Here is a 15,352-nt window from a genome sequence, read left to right as displayed (position 1 = left end):
TAGAAAATAAATTGTAGAGCGTTGGTGAGACGCAAGAGCCTTGGGGCACCCCACAAGGCACCGGTGTAGGCTCTGCCGAGGCGGTAGGCGAAAATACCCTCATCTGTCTGTTGTCCAGAAAGTAACTGATCCAATTGGTGGCTGTTTCCGAGAAGTGGGCCGCTGATTTCAAGTGATGACAGAGGATTTGATGGTTGACCAAATCGAATGCTGCAGATAAATCGAGGAGTAATAATAAGGCCATTTTTCAATTGTCTTTTGCCCCACTCCCACTCTCCTGAGAATAGCCTTGACTGCTCTCCACGTTTACCTTGATTGGGTTTTGTCTACCCTCTTGTAGTTCCCCTGTGACTATAAATAGGGTGGTCTCCTAAAATGTGTCCACCAGGCCAGACTCCAGAAATCCATCTTAACAATTGTAATACATCAACTCTTTTCCAAATCCTAACAACCAATAACATAACCTACCTTTAGTGACATGTACGAGATCTCACAATACCCCTTTTATCCTTTATTCATGCCATAAATAAGTCTCCCTCCTGCTTGTAATGACCAAAATCACGAATTCAATGTTGAACCTTTCTAATATGAAATATTGTTCAATGACATTGGCCTATCAAAGTGTGGTTCCCCTTCAAACTTGTGTAACAGGCACGCGGCTGTAAATATTTTTGGTAGCATCCAGTAGTCATTGCCAATATCTTTTCCAACCCCAGAACTCCCTGTATTTTCACCCACCATTGCACAAGAATCGGGCCTTCTTTAGCTTTCCAAAACTGGGCCAGCGTCAACCTTGCGGCATTCAAAAGATTTGTGATTATTTGACTTGTGCATCTCTTGCTGGATATATCCTCTGAGGCCTCCCAGTATCACTACCACGGGGGTCTAGGGGAAATTGTACCCTTGTGAGCTCTTTAATATTTCCCAATATTTCTTTCCAATATATTTGTGAACGTGGGCACGACCACCACATATGTCCCAGGTTACCAATATCGCCACATTCTCTCCAGCACAGAGGGGAAGAAGATTTTGTTATATAACTGATCTGCTGAGGGGTGAGAGACCATCTAAAGCATATTTTATATGCTGCTTCCTTAACAGCCGAACATTTGGAGTTTTTATATGCTCTTTCCCATATTTGATCCTGCCTTTCCTCTGAAATGTCCTCGTCTAGGTCTTTCTCTCAGCGTTCCATATACGGCATCTTATTTTCCGGGGAAGAATTATCCAAAAGTTTATAAAGCCTAGAGACGCTTTTTTTCACAACTCACTATACCACAGTAAGTTCAATGCCTCCAGGTGTTCTGCTACCAGCCTGTCAAACTTCTCTATCTGTAATCCAGTGTCTGATTTGTGTATAGTGAAAACGTTCCTCTTATCCTATTTGAAATTTCTCCTTACAGTATTCAAGGGAGAGGGGAACCCCTTCCTTATACAGGTCCGCTAGAATAATAGCATCTCGCCCTGTCCAACCATCAAAGTAGTTAATAGTCATCCCCATTCTTAAATCAGAATTATGACTTGGAGAAGTGCCCCAGTCCTGGAATCATCTTTTTTAATCTTCAAGCCCTATTCCAGTATGCTAAAACACTAGTGCACCCCCACTGTGTCTTGCTATACCCCCTAGAAAAGGGAGTTTGTCCAAAGGGATAGATGTCGCCCCTTGTTCTACATCACGCCATCTTTTAATTCCGGGTTGTAACTTCCATTCCAACATGGGTGCAATTTGGGCTGCCAATAAATGCCTCCTGATCTGTGGGATACTCAACCCACTTAGTAAGGAGTCATCTCGGTTTCTATCTCTTTTCCTATGTCAAATAAAAGAAGCCCCTTCCCCCTGTAATCACTCTATCATAACGGTTGGAATATTTATGGGCAAAGCTCTAAACGCATACAAGATGATTCTTGGGAGTAAGGTCATTTTTAATCGCCATAATTCTGGCGAACCACAAGAGGTCCTGCAGGTCCCAACATTTAAGATCCTCAATTAGTCTCTTCCAAAGAGGTGGGATATTAGCCTTGTCTGGCTCTTTATAAGACGCTCTGTCTACCCCTCCCGTTCCCAGATTATAAAATATTCCATACCCCATTTTTCAACCCGTTCCAGATTTCCATTAATGTCAAGCGCTTTAGAGTTTTTTTAATTAAAGAAAAAGCTGAATTGCACCATAAGATCGTCATCATCTTCGGTAAGGATTTCCCTGTATCCCCCCCAAAACGACAAAATATCCTCTGCATGGAGAGCTGTGTTATGAATTAACTTTGGTAACGCCAACATCAATCTAGAGGTTAACATTTTGGCATATATTTTAGCATCTCCATTGAGGAAAGAAATGGGGTGGTAACTTTCACATTCCACTGAGTTCTTACCAGGCTTAAGTACTAGCGTCATCGTCAAAATACAGATATCCTGTGACACCACCCCTTTTTCTCATATTGAGTCAAATAGTTTTTCCATAACTAATCATGGCCTGAACATTTTATAATACCCATTCCCAAAACCATCCGGAGGTTTATTCCGAGGTAACGCATCAATAGCCAGCCCAACCTCTGCAGGGGTTATGGGGCTATCTGAAAGGGCTTGATCTTCCACTGTCACCCCTATTAGGCCTGCCCTTTGTATACATTTTTGTTGCATTGAATCCCTATTCTCCCCCTTCAATAGGTGTGTGTGTATATATGTCTCAATTTCCATTTTGTTGCTTTCTACCTTTTGTATCGATCAATTCTGCTATATAATTCATCTGTTTTTGTTTATGAAATTTAGGAGCCAAGAATCGATTTGTCTTATAGTAAGACTGTTTAGCCTGTAATGTCTTTCGGCCCGACTGGTCCGTCACATGATCCTCCAGCCGAGTAGGAGCTTTCATCATTGTTCCGAATGCCCTTAGAGAACCTTTACACTTGTGGCCATTCCGCCTCTGCGCCAATAACAATACAACGTTTTGAGGTTGGCCTGGATTCTTTGAATGCAGCCTCTTTGAATGTCATATATAGAGCTGGCCAGTTCAGCTAAAATACACAGCACTACTCAGTTTCCATGGCTTGTTGGTTGAAATGTCCTATTCTCCTGTCACATTTTCAGGTAGAAGGGTTTCTTTTATGCATTTTTTAACCCACCGTAACCTGGATGGTGTGTGTGTGTTAGAGCACATGTGATATTTTTTGAAGAATGTGATTAAGTTGATACCTGTGTTAGTAAATGGCTCTATGCAGTGGGAATTATTTTTAATGAGGCTCAGTTTATTATCCTCCACATATCTGTGAATTTCGTTACTTACCTCTAAAGTCTGTGTTTTACACGATTATACATTTAGTGCTCCCTTGTGTGGAAATCGGTTGGTAGACCAACGTCTACATTTCTATGCACATTAAGCTTTGCTGACAACGTAAAACCAAATGGAAGAACTTTTTGGCAACGTTGTCCATTCCATTCGGGTGACGTAATTCAAGTCCTGGTTTTACCTTTGCATTCTGCGACTTCATAGACCTGGCTTTCCCCCATTATAAACCAAGGACCAAAGTCATAGAATGCTATTTTAAAACAGGACCGGACTAGTGTCTCCCCAATGGATTGACTCCGGGAATGAACGAGGTTGGCGTGTTTGCCCTTGGCACGCATAGACGGTGTTATTCTCTACACACATTGCAAGCTCGGCCTAGTCTTGCTCAAACGCAGTCATTAATCACCACAAGTACAGAATTGTTCCCTACACTCGCCACACACCCAGTTGATTGCTGCCTTTGTCTTAGTACGCAGTACCTTTCCCTGACTTTACTCCCGCGCGCTAATGGTAGTCTGTATGCTTCTTCTTTTCAGGGCCATTCTGTCGGACACGACCTCGCGGAACCTGTTTTGCTTTCTGTGCTTGAACCTGTCGTTTGCCTTCGTGGAATTACTGTACGGGATATGGAGTAACAGGTGAGGAGGGGTTTACTATGTCAAGTGTTGCTGCCACATAGTGAAAGAGATAACCGGCAAATTGTCGTTTGTACAGGCTGCTGCCCAGCTGCTTCTTGCTCTTGGAGAAATACTTCCCGAGTCAGCAGCCCTCAAACACATGGTTGGCAATTCTGCCTTTCATGACCATCGCTTTTTGTTCTGGTTCAGCATTTTGGGGAAAGTTTCGTTAACAGCTCCTGGCGGCATGCTTGCACCCATACAGATTCAAACATGCGCTTTCCTCCCAAGCTTGAAAACCTTTAGCAGCTTTGTAACAGGCATGGTTGGGCGACAGGACTTTGGAAATGGTATATTTTGCAGTGCTTTATAATTTCTGAAAAATACTTAAATACGAAAGTGTTTTCTTAAAATAGCCCAATTACAAAATGGATGTTTGTGGGATTTGTTTGTTGTGTTCAACTACCAATGGTAAAATCTTTGCCTCCGGATTAATAGTAGGCTAATTTACTAAATTGTAACGTTTGTTTCTCACCTTGCATCCAATGACTAGTGAAGGTAACCTATTAGCATCCAAAAGTTACTGATAAATTACAGGCAATAGGTGCTACATTAACTGTCGTGAGTGCTTGGGGTCGAGCAAGCGACTGCCATCTCAAGTGTTTTAAGATTTGTGATCAAAATGGATTCCCCGCTATAAGATTGGAGGAGTCCTCGCCAACATGAACATACATACGCCTTAGATCTATGACGGTGACTCAAGCAATTGTGAACTCTATTTAAAGGGGGACACAGAGACCGATCATTCTGAACATACAATGTAGATATTGGATGTTTTTATTGGTGCCTTACTGGGCCACACGCACCATGACCAAAGTCAAACGAGTCAGCGTTTGCTAGACAGGTAGGTACTTATTCACTGTTCGAGCTGATCACAGCTGCCTACAGTTGAAAATCAAAAACCCTGAGATTTACGTCACGTGATTCTACACCCAAAGCCGTTAAAGATTCCGCCTACATTTGCATAAAATCCATATGTAAAAAAAATAAAAATAAATAAAATAAATTCTTAACATTGGCTGGGGATCTATATCATGCTGTTGTGGTTGAGGATAATGTGCACTATCAGTACTCCTTATTGCGCTCCTTTGGCTCCCTACATTTGCATCCATTCCCCGTGGCCAGATAAAGCGCAGCTAGCGAAAGAACAAGTATGTCTACAAATGTTTCTAAAGGGACTTATTGCATTCTCCTACAAAAACAAATGCATCCATATATAACAGAAAGAAACACGTACTGCTTGAGCAATATCAGAATCTTGTGAAATTTCTGAATTCCTGCTGTATCCCCCAAAATATTTCCTAGTTCAATTAAACTTTATAGGAAGTTCCCACCAGGCCACTTGCAGAAGCATTTCCCCATCTAAGGAGTTAAACTGCAACTTTGAACGGTTGACTGCTATAAGGCAGCTACTATAAGCCTTTTAATGTAGAATGTTTGGGTGTGAATGGGAGATCATTCCCAGTTTTTGTTAATACTTAAAATACTGGAGAGGTTTGGGCAACTCCATCAGTAATTAGACCAGTGCGAATTGAGGGACCTGCAAATGATGGACTTTTCAAGGTCAACACAGTAATCTTAATCCATCTAGTTAAACTAGGTTTTTTATCCCACATCACAATGCAGGATTGCTGTCTTGAGTCCCCAAAAGATGGTATACCTAAATCTGGTGCTTCTCCTCTGAGAAAACCCACAGCGTAGAGTAGGCAGGTCTGATCACAGCTTTGCTCTGGATTTTGAGCTCACAGAGAATGCAATGGGTTATAAGAGAAAAGCAACAATCTGGAATCTGTCTCCTGCTCCCCACATCAGAGACCAACCCAATCTCTTCAAAGGCAGTGCCCCCACTTTCAGCCCTAGAAACTGCAGCTGACCCCAGATTTATGAGCATTACAGCGAAGTCCATTCCTAGCTGAAATCCTGCTGTGCCTACATTTCCAGAACTAGCAGTTGAGTCCTCCATGAAACTTATTTTATCCTAGGTCCATGTCAGGATGGGGCATCCTGCTCTTAAATAATTGATGACTAGGATACGATCGCCCTTGGGTCAGACCTTATTTTTTTATTTTCAGCTGGACAGTCAGGCCTGCTATTGCATATTTCCTGTGCTTGTACAGGGGAGACAAACATTTGATTAACATCCTTCAAATTGCAGCTGTGCTACATTGAAGTGCACTAAAAACGACTTCCTAGTACATATGCATTCTCATTTATGACAGTAGGATAATATAAGTAATGGCAGCTAGTGCAAGTGTATGATGTCTGCACAAATCGATACCTCAACTTAATGATAACATGTTTGTGTTGTATTGAACAATGTGTGTGTGTGTGTACATGAATAAATCATTCTAAGCTTTCTCTGTCAGCCAGTCTGTCATTTACATCTGGCCTGTGTCTAAAGGAGTGCTGTGTGAAGCGGTGGACGGCCTACGGTATGTCGCAGGCTGAGAGTAATTCCCCCGCCACCACAGCTGCCAAATTTGACGAAGGGCCTAGTGACGACCAGGGCTCCAATTCGGAAGCCATTGACCTCACAGCGGAGTGCCCTCGCTCCGCGTCATCCGTCCCGGCCCCAATAGGCACGAGGTGAGTCATGCTATGGGGACTGCACATCCCGGTGATAAGGATGCATATTCTTCCCACACAAACACTCAACCCCCAGTCCAGTTCCGGTGGTACAGTCAAAGCGTTCCAAAGCGCCAATGGGCACACCGTATCGGCAGCCCCTCCCACCCCCCACAGCAGCGGCATGCATCCGGGCAGTCTAAATCAAAGGGCGCTACCACCAGTGTTCATGCGACTGTCGAGACGCATCAGAAGGCGGCGATGGCGTCGCACAAAGCCCCTGTTGTGCCGAAAACAGCCACGCAACAGCCGGGCCTGTCCAAACATTTCCCTGTGACCCCGAGTATTACCGAAAGCATCGCTAAAATCGTTAGGCGGTGAAACAAAGAACTGTCGAAGGACTCGTCGGAATCTAAAGATAGGTGTCACGACCCTCGGCCAAAACCCCCTCTGGCAAACCCATTGGCCAGGTGGAGTCAGGACTCGGGCCTCTAGAGCCTGGCATCCTCTTCAAAACCCCTCATGGGGCCAGTCCTGGCGCCTATGGCGGCAGGCTCATACACCATGAAAAACAATGTGCTTGGGAACTACTTTATTGTCCTGTCAGCCAAAATGGAGGCATCCACATAGCTTGGTACCTAAGAACCAAGCTATGCGGCCTAGTGTTTTGGGTGTGGTAGCCTAGGGACTACTTTACCTGGACTATTTTGTTGGGGCTATTTAAAACACACCCGAGCAAGACAACACGCTTCGCGTTATTTTGCAGCTTGCAACGTGACACTCACCGTGTCCAACTGTTCCCTCGAACCTCGGAGAAGCAGAACCTGCAAGGAGACAAAAGGAACATCATTAGCAGCAGCATCTTTCCTGCAGTCTTCATCTTTAAACGCTCGCAGCTACTGAGAACAGCTTCCTCGAATCTGCACGCCAGAGGCAACATTAAAGAAAGCAGTAGAGACATTTACAAATTATGAACTGCTGAAAAGGCTTACCTGGCTGGTCGCCTCTCGGCTGGTACCACTCCGGACATTCCACTCGCGCTGAAGAACACTGCGACCTAGAAGGCAGGAAAACACAGGTTAGCAAAGGCAAGACTTCGCAGCGATGCGCATAGCGCTTACTTACCGCATCATAGCGCTCTTAATGCGCCATCATTTACCAGCGGGGCCCAACCAAGCCAGTTGGCTGCGCTGAAGCTCCGCATACCTAAGGGAGAAAAAGAGACATTTTAAACAAAGGCATGTAGGATAGCAACAAAACTAAAGAACAGTAATAAGACCTACCTGAACAATATCAAACGGGCCGGCGTCAGTGAAGTAACTGGACCAGACTCGCCCATGAAAGACAACGCGCCCCTGCAAAGAAGGCAGAACGGAGAGCACGCCTAATTCTACCACAAGGTGAGGAGAGGGTGCCAGAGGGACTGAAATCATACGGGGGTGGAGGCAGGATAGTTACCCCAGTCGTTTAGTTGTGAACACAGTTCTCCTGTATTTTCAGGCAGAACCTTCCCCGCAGACCACATCCGGGCAAAGCTGAGAAACATACCAGCGAGTAACCGGGCTGGGTGGCGTCCCTGTGGATACCAGGTGAGCGTAACAATAGGCTTAAAGATGCGTCCAAAGCCACGACACAACTGCCAGAGCCTCGAAGAATTTTCAGAGAGCCCTGTGTCTCTTTCTTCGACGTGAAGGGAGAAATCTCGGTGTTCTAGAGAGGGAGATCAGCTAGAGGAGCCCTTTCCACCCCTAGACTCCTCTGGTTCCTCTTTTTGCACCAGAGAGACGTTTGAGTGGTGCATAAATAGATTAGAAAAATGTGTAGAATTTTTAGAGAAGTTCACACCCAAAAGGCCTCGGGAAGAGAGCCCTTTTACTCCTGTAGCAAAATTTCAAAGGACCTTTTTGATGCCTCTCAGGATGAAGAGACTTATGACCTCACTGAGGATGAGATCCCTCTAGACCAATTCATCCAGGATGAATACCACTTTGAGGAACCTGCTGATGAATCCATTGACCCCGCAGAGCGTTTGGGAAGACAACCACGACCAGCCAGTCGACCTTCAGCCTTGGGCATCACCTGCCCCCTCCCCAGACCCTGATGCCCTGTGCATGGATTCCCCTCCTACCGCACCTGATCGTCAGGCTTCTCCAATTGACGACCAGATGATGTTTAACACTATCTTTAAGAGGGCAGTGGAACACTTCCAGATTGCCACTCAGGAGGCTGTGCCAGAGGCAGACTTTGTCGAGGACATCCTAAAGGAAAAGCCTCCTTCATTGTTGAACCCGCCAAAACCAGGGCTGTCAATCCCAGAGTTGAGAAAGTTTCTCCATATCAGGGGACATGCTACTCCACATTACCTGGTGGTAACGACCAGGAAAAGGGCAGAGGTCCCCCTGTACACGGGGGAAGCACCCCCTAACAAAGAGTGCAAGAGGTTATATGCACTAGGAAAAAGAGTCACTACTGCCGTGGCATTCTCCACTCGTATAGCTACCACCACATTGTTGGCTAGCTTCTCCAGCATGGGGGCTGGCATGGATTCACATGCTCATGAATATTCCCTGTCGGGCTGGGAATCCTCGGTGAAGAAAAAATCAGTTTGTTTCAACTGTCTTTCTCCTAACAACCAATCACTGGTCTCTGGGTCATACTGCCCCCAGCCAATGACTGCCCTCTACATTAGCCCCTCCTCTGGCAGCCATCTTCAGATTTTTACTGCACTTTCGAGTGGTGGGGGTCCTTGTGATTTGCTCTCGGGCTGTTTACTAAGTTTTGTAAATTTTTTCCAGAGTTTTGCTCTATTTTTCGGTCAATCGAGCCTCAAGCTCTTTCGACCCATCATCTGATTTAACAGGGACCAGTTTTTGGATTTTTCAGCGCCCCTCAAGGGCTTAATTTTGTCACGTTAGGATTCCAGAAGATTCTTCCAGACCTACTCCGCATGGACATGACAGAGGAGAAGGAAGACTCGACGCCTCTGTTCAGGGTTTGCCCAGGATGTGGCCTAAGGAACATCTACTTGGACGATGGGCATGCCCTGTGCCTCTATGTCCTAAATTTGGACCAAACGCATGTGGAGCAAGACTGTGTTTTTCAAGGAGATGGTCCCCCGCACTGTGAAGGATCGGCGCAGGCATCTTAGTGGCTCCAGGCCAAGGCCCCTGCTACGGGTGAGTCCCGGCAGCATGCCTCCCCCAGCCACAAGAAGAAAACTGAGCGTTCTTCTAAGACCTTTGAGGGCGCTCCGGCGACAGGGGCCCAACATAAGGCTAAGCACCGCAATTCCACAGGCACCGGTAGCGCCGTTGCGACGGGCTCCCCGGCAGCCAGGGCGAGCTCAGTGTCTCCAGCACCTTCAACCATGAGCCAACACTCGGGTTCTGCGAAGAAGAGGAAGTTGGACCACCCGGTTAAGCTTCTGGAGAAGCCCCGGATAGTCCAGTTCGAGAAGGCCAAGGGGGAGCGGGGCGCTGACCATACCCTCCCCACCTCCCCAAGGTGAAGGCCTATAGCTCGACCAAGGTGATGGCGTACCTAGCGAAGGTTGCGGACGTGGGTTTGCAGGGTGCGACCCCCCCCCCCCCTCCCAAGGCGAGAGTTTCCCTGCCTGCCAGGAGGTAATCGTCTTTTCAGCCCATAGAGAAGACACCGGAGAAGGCGATGCCCATCATCTCCCCGAAACTGTCTCCCCTGGTCGCAGAGAAGGAGGGGGGGGGGCATGGTAGTCCTGCAGGGCACAGACATCTCCTCTGAGGAGGAGCTTTCTACTCTCCAGACCATTTTGGAAAAGAAGTTTGTTGAGGCCAAGTCCTACGGGAAGGATCCCGACGAGGGAGATGTCGAGAGTGGTGACGAGACTGATGAGGAGCAGGCTGTAGAGGATTTGGAGAACCCTACACCGCTGCCTCTATCGCTCCCACTTGCATCACCTCAGCAACCACCTCAACCGCCAGTGGACATTTCGGTGGACATTCTCCAGGCACTTCACACCTTGTGCTCAGAGATTCAGACGAGAATGCCCCTTCTGCCGACGGAAGATCCTGCAGCACCCTAAGATCCCGCGGCACTAGGGCCATCGGGGCGCCCCCTGCCAAGAAGAGAGGTCACCCGTCACTAAAACCCCCCCACCCCCCACCCCCCCATCCCCCCCTCCCCCCCCTCCACCGAGGGAGGATACGGACCTGGACACAGCGACGATGGGCACGGGTATGGATTACAGCATTTTAGGAGACTTCCTGTCTCCCAGAGCCTCACCGCCCGACGAGATGGGCTCACTCCACGCCATGATCTCTAGGGCCTCGGACCTGTTTCCTGAACCAACGCCGTGAGGCGAAGAGGAAAACCGTGCTGTCAATCCCGCTGTTGGACATTTGGGATGAGGGACTGTCCCTTATGAAGAACCCGTCCTCGGCCCCGGCAAAGAGGGACCGGTATGAAAAGAAGTAAAGGATGGCAGGCTCTGCACCCAAGTGTTTGAGGTCCCAGCCTTTCCCAGATTCGGTGGTCTCGCGGCAGCGAGGAAGAAATCTCCTGGCTCTTCCGCGTCAACGACCTCCTCCCCTCCCCCTCTCCCCACCCCCCAGACAGCGAGGGGAAGAAGTTGGACGCCATGGGACGACGAGTCATCACATCGGCAGCGACGACCATCAAGGTGGCCAACGCCCTCGCCATCGTGACGCACTACGACAGGGAGCTCTGGTTTAAAATTGCTCCCCTCCTTGACTTCTTTCCCGATGACAAGAGAGCGGAAGCGTTGGAGATCCTGCAGGAGGGCGAGCTGGCATCAGACCATGCCATCAGTCACCAAGGACATTGCCGACCCAGGGTTTCGCCAAATGGGCAGCTTGTTGGTGAGGTTGGTTATGGGCTACTAACTTTCGCAAGGATGTGCAGTCGAGGGTATTGAACATGCCCTTCAACTGGGACAATTTGTTTGGCAAGACCGTGGACGAGTCTCTTCAGGCCATCAAGGCGGACACTGAGACTTCTCGTGCCTTGGGCACGCTTCAGCAGCGACGGCCGTCCTTTCGGTCTTCCGGGTGTAAACCCCAAGGTTCCTCCAAAGGTTTTGGTGGAAGTTCTTTGTCCAACCGTCCTGCTCTTCGGCCCAGGAGGCCTACAGGGGCCGCAGCAAGTCTGGAGGAGGTCACTGTCAACAAGTCCCCCAAGGCGGCGACTCCACGGCAAAGCAAGATGACGTGATGTCGGGCCCCCACCTACGCACCCCGGTGGGAGGCCGGCTAGCGAACTTCGTCAGCGTGTGGAAGTCCATCTCCACTGACTGTTGGGTGCTTGATGCTCTGGCCCAAGGACACACCCTGGAATTCCAAAGTGTCTTCGCATACCACCAATGGCTAGGCAGGAAAACCACGTCCCTCAGCTTCTGCCATGCTGAAGAAGGGCGCGATAGAGGTCATTCCAAAAAGGCTCCGGGGTGTACTCTCGGTACTTCCTCGTCAAGAAGAAGACTGGCGGTTGGAGGCCCATGCTAGACCTCCGCCGTCTGAACAAATACATCAGATCCCAGAACTTTTGGATGGTCACCCTTCGGCACGTGCTAGGACAGCTGGAAGAAGGGAATTTCCTATCGTCGCTGGACTTGGAGGATGCCCACTTTCACATCCCCATTCACAAGTGGCACTGCAAGTTTCTGCGCTTCGTGGTTCAAGGGCAACATTACCAGTTCAAGGCCCTTCCCTTCGGAATGAAGTTGGCACCAAGCGTTTTCCCCAAGTGCCTGGCACCAGTGGCTGTGCGGCTGCATCTACAAGGGATCCACGTTTACCCCTACCTGGACGACTGGCTCATCCGAGCGGAGGAAGATCACCGTCGCACACATAGCAAAAACCGGCCAGCTGCTGACGGAGCTGGGGTTCTTGGTGAACTATGCAAAGTCTTTATTGGTGCCATCGCAAGACGTGCTGTTTCTGGAGTCTCGGCTGAACACAGTGTCGTGCCTGGCGTCTCCGTCGGAGGAGAGGATAGCGGCCATCCTGGGCAAGGTACAACAGCTGTTGAACCTGAAGATTGCAAGGGTGAGGTTCATAAAGTCCCTTCTCGGTATGATGTCATGCATATACCTAATTCGCAAGAGTTGCTGGACGCCCGTTGGATTCAGGTATCGGGAAGCTTAGAGGACAATATCTCTCTCGACGAGTTTCCCTTGAGCGATAGTGGTGGGGAGATGGCATTTGTCGGCGGGCGCAGCCTTCCAGACACCACCTCATCAGGAGACGGTCACGACGGATGCCTCCCTGGAAGAAAGCGGCACGCACACCGGAAGTCTCCACGCAAGAGGCCTGTGGCTGCCGGAGGAGAGATTGTTGCATATCAACGTAGTGGAGCTGCGGGAAGTGTTTTGGGCCCTCAAGTCTTTCCGTCCGTCCCTCAAGGGCAAGATGATATGGGTCTTCACGGACAACACCACCACGATGTTCTACATCCAGAAGCAGGGGGGCACCAGATCCCCCAGCTCTCTCCAGAGAGGCGCAGGACCTATGGTACTGGGCCGTTGCCCAGGTGATGATCCTCGTCCCGTTTCATCTGGCAAGAGTGAAGAAGACCATCGCTGATCCCTCAGCAGGGAGCTGCGCTCTTGCCACGAGTGGGAGCTTTGGCAGGATCAAGTGGATCTTGTTACGTCGATGGGGTAATCCCCACATCGATCTGTTTGCGCAAACACCAAGTGCCGGAGGTTCGCCAGCAGGTTTCCCCAGCCGGGGTGCATGGAGGACGCATTCTCATTCCCCTGGGACGGCCTGTTCCTGTATGCGTTCCCTCCTTTGCCGTTGCTTCTGCGACTAGTCCATCAACTCACGGTGCATAATGATCCTCATTGCACCGGCTTTGCAGAGACAAATATGGTACTCGGACCTTCTGGACTTGTCAGCGTCCCCTCCAGTCAAGCTTCCGGTGGCCGCAGATCTTCTCGCCAGAGATGGAGGCACGATCCTGCACCACGACCCAGGGTCGCTGAACTTGCAGGCCTGGCTCCTGCAGCGCTAGAGTTTGGAGGATACAATATCCCGGCGGACTGTAAGGAGTTGCTTGCCAAGGCCAGGGCTTTGTCTACACTGAAATGCTACAGACAGATGTGGAAGAGGTTCGCCGTCTGGTGCCGGGCACAGAAGATCGACCTTCTACAGATTACGGCTCCGCAGGTGCTGCCGTATTTGCTGTCGCTGGCCAAAGCAGGGCTGGCTCATGCCTCCAAGGTTCATCTGGCGGTGATCTCCCGCTACACCAGAACTCTGGGACGGTCGTCGTTATGGTCACACCGCCTGGTCAAGGAGTTCATCAAACGACTCATTTGTTTCCGCCAGTGAAGGCTCCGGCCCCAGTGTGGGAGCTTAATGTGGTGCTGACTAAGCTCATGGGTCCACCATTCGAGCCTATGCATTCTGCGCCACTGAAATCTTTGTCGTGGAAAACAGCGTTTCTTCTGGCCATCGCCTCCTCACGACGAGTGGGAGAGATCCAGGCCCTCCTGTAAACCACCTTACTTGACATTCCACAAGACGAGGGTGGTGCTACGGATGCACCCCTCCTTCATGCCCAACGTGCCATCTAGACAAGCCCTTGGTGTTACATGTATTCTTCCCAACGCCTTAGTCGCCAGACTTTGCACTCGCTGGATGTGGCTAGAGTGCTGAAGTTGTACGTGGACCACATGAAGAGTTATCAGAAGACATTGCAACTTTTTGTGAACTTTGGCCCCGTGAACCATGGGGAGGCCCTCTCCAAGGCTTCCATTTCCAGGTGGCTCTCTGGCTGCATCACCCATTGTCATCGGTTGGCAAACCGACCGCTGCCTGGCCGTCCGAGAGCCTACTCACCAGAGCGATTGCTGCAACTATGGCGTTCCTGTCTGGTGTGCGTATCCCTGCTGGACATCTGCAGGGCTGCTACTTGGAGGCCGACACACCTGCGTCGACAGGGATTCCAGGGAGGAGTCCAGAGTCAACCAAGCAGTGCTGCACAACCTGTTCGCTTGAAGGTCAGCCTGGTGAGGAGGTAAGAGAAGTGCTTAATGTTGAGCTTTGCCACCTCCCGTGCTTGTGCATGTGTGTACTGCTATGTATTTTTTATTCTTGTATTCTTGAGCATGTGAATCCATGCCAGACCCCATGCTGGAGAAGGAACAAATTACTTACCTGTAACTGTTGTTCTCCAGCATGTGTCTGGCATGGATTCACATGCGAACCCTCCCGCCTACCCCTCTGCAGCTCTTCTCTTGGTCCTACAGCCACTTTACGTGCTACCAAATCTGAAGATGGCTGCCAGAGGCGGGGCTTAAGTAGAGGGCAGTCATTGGCTGGGGGCAGTATGACCCAGAGACCAGTGATTGGTTGTTGGGAGAAAGACCGTTCAGAAGTGAAACTGATTTTTTTCTTTATTGAGCAATACCAGCCTGACAACACAGAATATTCATGAGCATGTGAATCCATGCCAGACCCATGCTGGAGAACAACAGTTGCAGGTAAGTAACTTGTTCCTGTTCAGACGTGCAATGGAACATGCTACAAGAGGGCCTTCAAGAAGTCCCGGAACCATTGCAGGCTTGCCTGCTTTCCATTGTAGCTGAGGGCAAACGGGTTAATCACAGTATTCTCAGACCCTTTGGATGCTGCAGAAACAGCTGGCAGGATTTTAGCACAAGGTACCCTATTAAAGCGGCACGTCTGGTTACGGAACTCCGGTTTCAAACCAGAAATCCAAGCATCATTGAGAAATAAGCTGGTGGAGGAAACCAACTTATTCGGGAAAGCTGTTGATGAGGCGCTTGAAACAGCTAAGAAGGAACAGGACACCCTCAAGACC

General features: G+C 49.2%; 1 protein-coding gene across 1 annotated transcript in view; it reads left to right on the top strand.

Moving 5' to 3' along the window:
• SLC30A7 (solute carrier family 30 member 7) overlaps nt 1-15,352 on the top strand; it is a 529,473-nt gene that overhangs the window by 63,293 nt on the left and 450,828 nt on the right. Inside the window, exon 2 of the mRNA XM_069641566.1 lies at nt 3,821-3,922. Coding sequence (XP_069497667.1) covers nt 3,821-3,922 — 102 coding nt within the window. The remainder of the gene's footprint in view (nt 1-3,820; nt 3,923-15,352) is intronic.

The sequence above is a fragment of the Ambystoma mexicanum genome, chromosome 1q (assembly GCF_040938575.1).
Source record: "Ambystoma mexicanum isolate Mex_15411 chromosome 1q, UKY_AmexF1_1, whole genome shotgun sequence".
Taxonomy (NCBI): domain Eukaryota; kingdom Metazoa; phylum Chordata; class Amphibia; order Caudata; family Ambystomatidae; genus Ambystoma; species Ambystoma mexicanum.
Note: the sequence above shows the minus strand (reverse complement) of the source record. Positions and strands in the feature narration are given on the sequence as shown.